The sequence below is a fragment of the Physcomitrium patens genome, chromosome 2, assembly GCF_059467195.1.
Source record: "Physcomitrium patens ecotype Gransden chromosome 2, ASM5946719v1, whole genome shotgun sequence".
Taxonomy (NCBI): Eukaryota; Viridiplantae; Streptophyta; class Bryopsida; order Funariales; family Funariaceae; genus Physcomitrium; species Physcomitrium patens.
In genome coordinates, this window is record NC_143411.1 from 23,488,443 (window position 1) to 23,499,972 (window position 11,530).

General features: G+C 29.0%; 1 protein-coding gene across 10 annotated transcripts; it reads left to right on the forward strand.

Annotated features, from left to right (window-relative positions):
* The first annotated feature begins 2,023 nt into the window (after nt 1-2,023).
* Nucleotides 2,024-4,553, forward strand: LOC141045062 (uncharacterized). 10 transcript variants are annotated; one of them, XM_073532127.2, is made up of 4 exons: nt 2,024-2,141; nt 2,603-2,790; nt 3,088-3,228; nt 3,333-4,553. In XM_073532127.2, exon 4 carries the CDS (start codon nt 3,591-3,593, stop codon nt 4,056-4,058), a length of 468 nt encoding a protein of 155 aa, XP_073388228.1. In that variant the 5' UTR covers nt 2,024-2,141; nt 2,603-2,790; nt 3,088-3,228; nt 3,333-3,590; the 3' UTR covers nt 4,059-4,553. The 10 variants fall into 10 exon arrangements, with proteins under 10 accessions (XP_073388228.1, XP_073388231.1, XP_073388215.1 ...); XM_073532130.2 differs by having other exon boundaries at nt 2,603-2,648; XM_073532114.2 differs by lacking the exon at nt 2,024-2,141 and having other exon boundaries at nt 2,154-2,790; nt 3,088-3,232.
* Nucleotides 4,554-11,530: the final 6,977 nt, after the last annotated feature.

Consider the following 11,530-nt stretch of genomic DNA (forward strand, 5'->3'; position numbering starts at 1 on the left):
TGCTTGATTCGCTCACTTCCTAGCCACATCCAGCAATTAGGAGCAAGTGGTGCCGCTTTCACAAATAGTCCACAAAGGTCCCTCCTACTGCTGTTCACGCAGAACTTAAGCATATTCAAACTACTGCACTGTTTCCGAACCCAAGTCATCAAAAAAATGCTGTCATCCCACCAATCCACAAGCATGTGTCTATTTCCTTTTTTTGAAATGAACAAGAGCTCTAATGATTTATATGTCGTTGAGAGCTGAAAGAGTAGCGGTATAAAAAGAAAACAAGTGAGATGAATCGTGCTCAAATTCAAAGAATGAGTGAGTAGTTTGTAAACTGAAATGAGATATGTTTTTGGTTAGTTGGAAGGATGAATTTCTACATTGGTAGAATGAACAACATAGTCGTTGAGGTATCTTTTGCTATTTTTGTAGAAAGTAGGTGAGATTCTTATTCAAGGTTTAGAAAGTGTGCAAAGAAAGTATTTTGTCAAAATTTGTTGATTTTTGTTTTGAATAGCCAATAAGTAGTAAATGTTGAAGTTATGCAATGTTTTCTTGTCAAATAATTGTAGTTGAATTAAATTAATCTTTTTGTAAAAATTATGATTTTTATAAAAAATCAAGTATAGTTTTATTTTATAGTATTTGTAATATTGTTTTCTACAAGTAGTGGTAGATAGGGACTTAGATTAAGATATTCATATTTTAAGAAACATTCTATACAAACAAGAAGCATAAACAATGTGTGGAAGAAAATAATTATATTGACTAAATTAATATATATGATTGTAGCAGATATTAAGTTATGTAATATATATATATATATATATATATATATGATTAAATCTTAAGTACTAAGTTCATGAGAACTGATTTAAACAGTGGATAGACTTTTTTGTATTAATAAATAAAAAATAAATATTTGAATTTTTAAAATATTCTATTTAGATGCAAAAATTTGCAAACAATAATTACAATGACCTTTATGTGTACTATTAATGTTATATTAGAAGATAAAAAATAAAAAATCTAAAATTATATTTTTAGCCAAATCAATAGACAGTTATTTTTACATTAATTTTTATATAAAATATTATAATGTATAAGTATTTATATATGTATCTATTTACTATGTTATTTCTATCTATAGAATATAATCTATTTTTCAGAGGGTCAACTTATATTGAGAACTTTAAATATTTTGAATACTAATAATTTAAAAATATTTTTTAATTTAAATATTAATTTACAATATATAAAATATTTAAGAACTTAGTTTTTTTTACATGTAATATGTATTTTTGATGTTTTATATGTAACGTGAATACATGTAGCTTACATATGAAAAAATAAAAATAAACTTAAAATTAATATATCTTTTTAAATACTAATAAAATTACTAGTCTAATTACATTTTATCATTAAAAGTCTTTAAAAAAATCCCAAAAATATTTTATTAAAATCAAATAAATTTCATACATTAAAACATTGATTTAGGATATTATAATAATTTTTTATAATATAAGAAAGAATTAAATAGGTCTATATTTTTTTTCTAATAGTTGTCTTAAACCAATTTGCTCAAGTTAAAATTTTAAGAAATGTTTCAATTTTATGCATAAGTTCTACAAGAATCTCATTCAAATTTTAAAATTTTGACATTAAATTATTTGTAATAGTAGTATATTCTTCTAATCTTATTACTATCTATAGATTTATTTTTAAATAGAGATAGATAAGAAAAAAGAGATTTCTTTTATAAGTACCAATTTTACTTAACCAAATATAATTAAACGTAAATAAATTAGTTCAATAATATCTATCAAATGAAACAACATAGAAATACTTCAAATACAAGTTAAATCTACAAATATCTTTAAATATGTCACACAAGTACAAAAAGATTTTCATAAGGTGTTTTAAATTTAAAAGGTTATTCTAAAACTATTTTATAATTTAAACATTTTTTTTCAAATCTTGTGATTCTAAATAAATTTTTATGTAATTTCTTATGAATTAATTTTTTTTAATAAGTACTTCACTTAATAATATTTCCAATTCCATAGAGTGTCCCTACTCACAACACTTTCTTGAACACATGTTGTGAGGCCCCATCAAAGAAAGAAAGGCTGCATACTTTTCAAAATGGTGTAAGTGTTACTATATATCAAAGGAATTGTTAAATTGACCCATGCATTTACTAAATTGATCCATCCATTGCTGTGGGTGAATTCATCACATTGCAACATTGCTTTTTAGGGTGTCACAGCAGAGAGAACGTCTTGCAAAATTTTGCATATTAAGAGACAGTTAGGGTTTTGCATGATAGTAGTAAAAGAAAGACCTTATTGGAGAGAGTTTGTCTTCAGGTCAAACTTTTATCTTGGTAGAGCCAGAAAACGTATGGATTGTCAATTCAGGTCACGTGAATTTTCTTCGACTGTTGAGGATGTTACTTGATTGTTCAAGTGTTTTACTATTCCGGCACTGCCATTGCACTGTGCTTTCGGAAGAAGAAGCAGTTCTGTAACGTAGTACTAGATATTGTTGGGGCTGTGTCTTTGTACCAAGGAGATTGATGAAAATGAAGTCATTGTGACGATTGTTGAAGGTGGAGATCTCGAGATTCTGCGTTTGGAGAGTACCAGCAACACTTGGTGTGAGACCCCTCCGTTGGAATGCATCACAAATTGCCTCTGCTTTCTCGTTACCGTTGAACGATGCTCGGGGAGGAAATTCACGTTATTGCTCAACCGCCGATTATGCATTTCCTTTTTCCGCAAAACATTTTTTCACATTGTAAGTTCATAATTCAGTTAAGTCTGGGCGAATGTTGGACACGTAAGGATGTCAGTTGATGTCATTGCTATCGTCACATTGATGGCCCGACAGTAAGCTAAGAGTGACGTGTTTCGGAGCTCTTGACACGGTGCTCATTCTGCATTGTTTTTCCAAATACAAATATCTAATTTTTTGTCGATCTTACTCTAGATTCGTCACTCAGTGTGTGGTTTTCAAGTGTGACTTGATGCATTCTTCTCTCTGCGTTCTGCTTTTCGTTGGGCATTTGAATCTTCTTACTGTTCGCATTCCCAGAGATCTGATATTTTGGAGTCGAGGTGGAGAGGGGTAGCTTGTGAATGGAGACGCTGAAGAAAGACACATGCCCTAGACCACTTCACGACTTTGAGATACCCTTCATTATTTTTGGAGCTGGTCACGCTTTCCCCAGCTGAGGTTGGTAAGGAAACTCAGCATATTTGACCTTTATAGATGGTGTCAATAGCCTTGCAGGCTCCCACTACACCCTAGACCTATAAATTGTGGTATTATTGCTGTAGAAGACGATGCGCTTAATTCTCGTACATGGGAGCTACAGGAAGACAGGAGCATGGAAATTGAAGTGATTCATTTATACCATGAATCAAAAAAGGCGCACAAGGGCCTCAGAAACAAACAGATTTGTTAGTGATAAGAAACAGTCTCGCCATCATATGCGACGATGAATCGCTCAGTTACTTCATTTTATTTTTTTCTTTTTATTTTTCTTTTCCTCCAACGGTCGACATTTCAAGGCCAGAACATGAATTTTATGGCGAATGGATCTGGGGTTACACTCCGCAGAAATTACTATCTCTTCACCATATTGCTTATCTGGATTCATCACGAGTGACGACGACTGGACACTTCCTGGTGGGCTGCATATGGAGATGGAGTCACAACCGGAATCGACAACCCGGTCTTGGACAGCTTGGCAACGCACTTTTGTCATGCTCCACCACCTTCTCCAGAAGCGTAAAAGTGCAGCTGAGGGATACAGATCCTATCTCACTCACTCAAGTGTTTCCTCATTTCCAGCCACAACCCAGACCACGACCGAAAAACGAGGACGCGGAGACGTCACAAAAGCAAGGCAAGCCGATGAATTATGCACAATTGTTGAGGCATGCAAGACCCTGCTATTGGTCGCCTCCGTAACTGACCCAACCTCTGCATCGTGCGAGAATGTTTCATGGTTTGGACCCTTGACAGCCCATTCTAAACCTGTGAAGATTTTTTCTGGTTAGGGCTGTTGTCATTAATTCCCTGCACCGAACCTCCTTTTGGCAGATTTGGTTGAACCTGGTCGCATAAGTCAGTGCTAAAAAGCTGCACCAGATGCCAATGTGAACCAAATCCTCTTGCTCGCCACGCTTTGGAGACGGACCCTAGCAGCCCACTACGATGGCTTTAGGGCTACCATGTGGCGGTATTGGGTGCCCGTGCTCTTTGGCACCTACCCATGGCTGGTGTTCTTTTAGGGTTTGTGCTCCCGATGTATGTGCAATGCCGTGAGAGGAGTGCTTTGTAAGACATGGTGGAGTGGGTGAGTGAGTTACACTTACTAGAGAAAGTGTGTTGGGGTGCCCACTTTTGTGACTTGGAAATACATTCAAAAGATGGAGGGAGGGAGAGAGGAGTAGGAGTTGGAAGAAGCAAAACCAACAAATATTGTTTGGTGTATGTTTGGTAATGCAATGCATTGAATGATTAAGTAATTAATATAAATGGGTTGCTATGAATGATGATTGTGGGATTCACATGTTACTCATGCAAATTTTAGAGGAAAGAGGAGATCTCGAAAATTATTTGGTTAAATTGTCATTCATAGGAAGACATTCACATTGTGATCTTCGCCACCATCCCACAAGCAATTTTGTACAATATGGCAACACACTAACCAAGCTTTTCTAGTCCCATAATAAAGAAGAAGATGTTATATATATACATACTCTACAAGAATGATTTTAGTCTTGATAATAAGAATTTTTTAAAATTTACAAAAATTACTTACAATGTCTAATTATATAAAATATGGTAATATTGTTCTAAATGTCATCTTTTTGAACAAGTAAAATAAATGATTGCATGGTTCAAAAATAATCAAACCAAGTTTAACATAAATATTCATAAAATTTTCTGAAAAAAATACTCAAGTTATCATCATGCAACATTGTCATTTTAATTTATTTTTTTTCTATATATATATATATATATATATATATACAGACAGACAGACAGACAGACAGACAATTTGTTTTGTTTCATATCAAAAAATGTGTCATTATCTTGTTTGGTTTGTTGGTTTGAAAACATTTGTCGAAAATTTAAAGATGAAACATGTTCTGCAGCACACTTCTTTTCTTTATTTATTTAAACTATAAAATAAAATATAAAAAATAAATCCAGAAGTTTAAACAAAACTCTCATTTTATTTTAATTTTACTAACCTTTGATTTTTCTTTTTTTGAAGTTCATTGTCTCTAAGTACCAAAAAGTTTGTTCAAAGTAAAACTAATTAGAATGTGTACGAATATCATAATCATCATAAATCTGATATGTTAAAATAAAAAAATAAGTAAAATAAAAACATAGTATTTCTTAAAATTTGAAGTATATACTTTTCTAAATTATATATATATATATATATATATATATATATGTAGACAAATATGCATAAATAGACAAATACATTTGCATTAATCACTATACAAATATATGAGTATAATTAACAGATCATTTGATGATTTAATGTTTTTTTTTTCATTATCTTTTCTTGATTATAAAATTTATTTTAATACAATTATATTAAAAATAGTATCATAAGTAAGTTAGAAGTAATTTATGAGTAATTTAAATTCAACCCAAAATTTTCATATCTCTAATTTTCATAGATATTAAAAAAAATCTCATGGATTAAGGCATGTGGGTTATCAATATACATTGGAAAATGTTTTTTTTTAAATACAATGGTGAAGTTAGTTTGGAAAAATAAATAAAATAAAATAAATAAAATAAATCTAAGGCTTATTTGATAAGTATTAGTGTTGATCTTGGATTTTGACTCTTGAATCATTAGGGTTGTGGGTGTTAGTTTGGACTCCTTGGGATTTAAACGTGAAGATTTGGCTGCAACCCTTAGATCTTAAGACAATATTATAAGAGGTCTCATGGGCTCATTTGGTTAGAAACTTTCATTTTTTCTTTTTTTTTGTTGATGGGCAAAATCATGCCAAATTTTACCTGGACTTATAAGTGACTTTTTTCTTTGTCAAATTTTTCTTTTAGTTTTAAAAATAAGTTCTTAAAATTTTTTGGTACTTTGTTTAGACATAAAAATCTTAGAATTTGGAATTTAGACAAGGAAGAAATCCCCAATGTAGTAAAGAGTGGTATACACCCTTTACTACATTATACATTGATTTTTTGGAGAAATGTGATTAGTGTAAAGTGTTAACAAGAATTGCAAGATTAATTGATTTTTTTGGTTATAACATACCAATCATTATGAAATTTTAAATATGTCTTCACATAATTGTAGAAATAATAAACAAATTCAATATTTATTTAATAAACTCCGGTAATATAATGTTAATATAATTTTCCAATTATATAATAAAACAAAATCCGGTAATACAGTGACAATAATTATTACTATACAATTTATTATTATTATTATTATAGGTAGATTTCACTAATGCACTGTAAAATGAAACATTCCTTAACAGTAAAGGATCTACCTTTGACATGATCACATGAAATAACTAAATTTTATCATGCATGCTTTTATCAGCAAACTATCTGATCAATAAAATAACATTTTTATTTGATTCATTTATATAGATTTTTTTTTTTTAATTAGAAGAAAGTATATGTCAATATACTTTGCATTATTCATATTAGTAATAAATATAACATCACATCTAAAATATAATATATTCTAAATTTTCTATATGTGTCTTGAATTTTTATATGATTTTTGATATATATATATATATATATATATATATAACTTTATTGTTTTGGTATTTTTTCCATGTATGAAAGAACTCAAGAAATTTGACTGTTTAATATAAATACATATATACATACATACTCTTTTTAACATTACAAAGTGAGTTACCAAGTATACATATGTAATTAGGTGAAGAAACATTAACATCAAACTAAATATTCTGTACTTCAAAACAACAAATCTCGTGACAATAAGTAAACTGTTAATAGTAATAATATAGTATAAATAAATAAATAAATGAAACCATTCCATCCACCCTTATAGAGTGCATTAATTTACTCTAATTGGGTGGAAAGGAGGCCACTTTGAGCGCAGGGGGAGTTAAAATCCACAGTAAATGCCAAGCCCACACTAATTACTGTAAGGATGAACAGGCCAGTGGGTACTACCACGTGGGGGCTGATGTGGAGGAGGGAAATTCCACCAACCCATCCACGTCGGATAGTTACAGCAAATCTAAGTCATTATACAATTGCAGCTTTTTCACCTTTACTTTTTCCAGCAACTTTAATTTGTACTTTTTTCCTTTTTCCTTTTTCTTTTTACGGATTCCTTTAATGTTTTTGTTGAAAGGAGGGGAGGAAAGGCTACGCCAAGTAAAGTCCTTTTTTATTTCCTGTCAAGGCCCAGCCATGATCAATGAGCTTTAGTGTGGGTGGATCAGCTCAGGTCTGATTCATTTATATTGGAAATGATAAATAATACTAATACTAATAACAGTAATACTAATACTAATAACAGTAATACTAATAACCATGAGAGTAGCAACTGTGAATGTAGGCATATGTGTAAATTTATATGTATATATACATTGCATTTATAACATAGTTATTTGATGAGTGTTTAGAGTTAATGAGAGTTAAGTCTAATCTATAAAAATATGTAAGTCATTCTATATAGTTAGTTAGTTAGTTAGTTAGTTAGTTGTGTGTGAGAGTATCAAAAGATTGATGTATAAATTGAAATGTGATTTGACGTATTTGTATTTTAAGTTTGAATACAAAACAGAATTATGTATTATGAGGTTTTTCTTTTTTTAATGTATATTATGTCATTTTTAAATTTTCTTAAATATTGGCTATGTGATATATGATTTTAATGTGTGCTTTTTATCTCAAACTTTGGTTTTATTACAATTTTTAATCCTCTACTTTAAAAACTAGAGTAAATATAAAGGCAGTTAATATAATTATAGATGTCTTCTAATATAATTATAATTTTTTTTCAATTTTTTATCATAACTTGTAATAAAGTATGTTATTTTGTTTTTGTAAAACCTTTTGAATGGATAGTCGTTATTTTTACTTATAAAAAAATTAAACTACAAGTTTAACTATTTAAACATAAACATACTTATTTAAATAGAAGATTGATTTTTTGTATTATGTTAATAAAAATAAATAAAATTTAAGCTCCATTTATTCCGAATAGTCATATTTTATATTTAATAACAATATGAAAATATTTTTGTTTTTTTATTACATCATAGAGTTGATTATTTATATATAGTAGTCTAAATTGAAGAAAAGACATAAAAACGTCTAAAATCTTTATTTTGAAAAATAAGATTAAATTAAAAATAAATTTAGACTTTTCTAGGAACATAAGACACGTGGGATTTAAATTTGAGATAAATTAGATAGATTTTAAATGAATACAAATAATTTAGAAGAAAATCAAGTTTAAGAATATATAATTATAAAAAATATAATATTATCAAATCATCTTTTCATCAGAATAACTATCCAACTTTAAATTTTTGTTCTTTAGAAATCTAATTGTAAGATGAATACTTTTTACTTCAATAATCCATGAGTTCTATAGGAAGCAAAAGATATTTATGTAGATAAGAATACGTAAAAGGAGATCTTTTAATACTAGATTGCAATTGCATATAAAATTATACATTACTTTTTGCAATTAATATAGCTTTGTAAGGTCAACACACTACTTACAACTTTAAAGATTTTATATAGATGACTGAATAAAACTAAGAATCCCATTTCTAAGAATTATTAATTCAAGTGGATTTTAAACAGACATAAGTTAAAATAATTTAATATAAAGTGTTGAAGTACAAAGTTCAAAGAACTTCAGGATGTGTTAAATTGAAATTTCTTAGAAATAATAAGATAACAATTTTGTAATGTTGTTAAGATTACATGTTATCAATTACTTCTTATAAAATAATTAATATTAAAATGGAGTAAAATTTATAATCTTCACAACTTAAAAATAAATAAATGAATAAAAACATGACTTTTATGATAATCTTTATAAAAAATAAAAAAATAGAGAAATGATAAAGCGACTCAATTATCTAATATGTTTGGAAGAATCAAGATAAAGGTATAAATAAATCTCAAATGCTGCTTATTTTGTTAACACTTTTAATTACTATCTTCAATTGAAATAGTCTTTTATATTACAACAAAAGATTAATCTTCATAAATTCAACAATTGTTTGGATCCATATATAAGGAGACATTATCAACTTTTTACAATAGTGATTTAATCATTTACTCAATATCTAAATATTCAAAAGAAAAGATAATCAATTTGTTGGAATCCACCAAAATTAAACTACATTGTATTGGTATTTAATGTAGAATGTTAAATGAAAGAATTTGATCTTTCTTTTGAAAATGTACAAACTTGACAACTTAAAAAACCAAATTGAAGAAGATCTTGAAGTTTTTAGAATGGAACTCCAAGAATCAAATAAAAATAAATGGCAAATACATCAACCTATTCTTTGGTCCTATTAGTGAATTAATTTTATATCCAAGTTCCTTCTTTTTATTCAACAATGATGATTTGCTGACAAATCATACATCTTCTTCTTCTTCTTTTTTTTTTTTTTTTTTTTTTTTTTTGCAAAATACGGGTATAGAAACACAGAAAAACACACCTTTGCAACTCTCTCATACATGTACACAAGTTCTTCTAATTTAACTTTCTAAATTATCAAGTGCACAGTATCATATTTCTTCAATATTCAGTTTCTTAAAATGAAAGCATTAATTTTTATCAAACTAGAGATCACAGCTAAAGTAATACAAAGATTGTGATGATGCATATTTCCTCTGGCTAATGCAATCACCAAGCTTTGAATTGGATAAGAAAAAGAAGTTTAAAATAATTTGAATTTTTTTTGGTCTAGGTTAAACTTATGAAGCTATTGGATACATGTTTTGCCTTCATTTGTAAATACAAAAAATTAAAAATTAAAAAAGGTAATTTCTTGAGCTCTTGAACAATCAAAAAAAAAAACAAAACAAAACAAAAAAAACAAAAAAACAAAAAACACAAAACAATAACAAAAACTTAACATTCATGCAATCTAACAAAGATCCAAATTTTTAACAAGAGCCGTAAAAGAAATAAAGATACCCTGCTCCCGGATCTCACCCAGTCCCGGGTATCAGATCCTTCCCAGCTTGGCATCCACACAAGCTTCGAATCTTCACTAATGAATTCTATGGTCCCTTTTCCCACTGTACCTCCAACTGTCCCATGTATCTTATTTATACGTATTAAAATACGGATCCTGTCTGGGAGTGCCCTCTGTGTACAAAATATAAAGCTAAAGGGCCACCGTTCCTTAAATGGAGACCCAATGGGAGAAGACACCCTAAATGCACATAAAAGCATATACGTCTCAACTAAATTCTGGTTGAGTGTACGTCCTTCCACTGAAAACACTCTATGTACGTATAAGAATACGTATAAGGATATCTGGTTCTTCCAATGTCGTCTTTTCTCAAACGATTGCCAATTGAAGTATCACATAATATAATATAATATTTTAAACTGTGTTTTAGTAAATGTTTCATTTTCATATTACGTTTTCATTTATTTTAAAAACATATATATATATATATATATATATATATGTGTGTGTGTGTGTGTGTCACTAAGGAATTAGATTTTGTTTCAACTCTGTAACAAATATAATAAAACTCAACCATGACTTATTTAAAAAATCGTATGCATGGTTTGGAATTAAAAGGTTTTGCTATGTATGTGGACATAATTATTTGATGAGTTGCTAGTTTTACATCTCACATTACCTCTGGTTCCTCATGGATTCCCATGAAAAATCCCGCAAAATATCCAACTAAAAATCCCACTAAAAAAAATAAAAATAAAAATAGCTAGCACAATAACAACCCAACTGTTGCATATAATGTTGCCTTTGTTGTGTTTAGGCTGGAGAATGGTATGTCATATAAAATATATCGTTATTTAAAAAGTATCTACTTTAATCAAAACATACACAAACATATATATACATATACATATATACACACACACACACACACACACATTTGTATACCTCTCTTTACTCATTTAATATTTTCTCTTCTCTAATCTTGCTTCTTTTCTTATATAACTTTCTTCTTTTCTCCTTCCTCCTAAGGTTTTGATGAACTCAACAATCAAACATTTATTAATGCATCTAGAAGGGTACCATGAAGAAGACGGTGCAATAAAGCTCCAATAATATATGATGGGCATTGGGCATCCAACTCTAGAATATAGAAGGGGATGGTAGCAAGTGGCCTCATGGAATTGGGTACGGAGGAGTATTACAAGACGGAGACATTGTTCTCTCAATCATCACCTCTTGTGAAAGCTCACCTTTCTCTTTTTTTTTTTTTTCTTTTTCTTTTTTCATTTTCATTTTCAAAAATAATAATT

Coding starts and splice junctions, on each gene's coding strand:
- LOC141045062 (XM_073532127.2), top strand. CDS start 3,591: ATGGATCTGGGGTTACACTCCGCAGAAATTACTATCTCTTCACCATAT.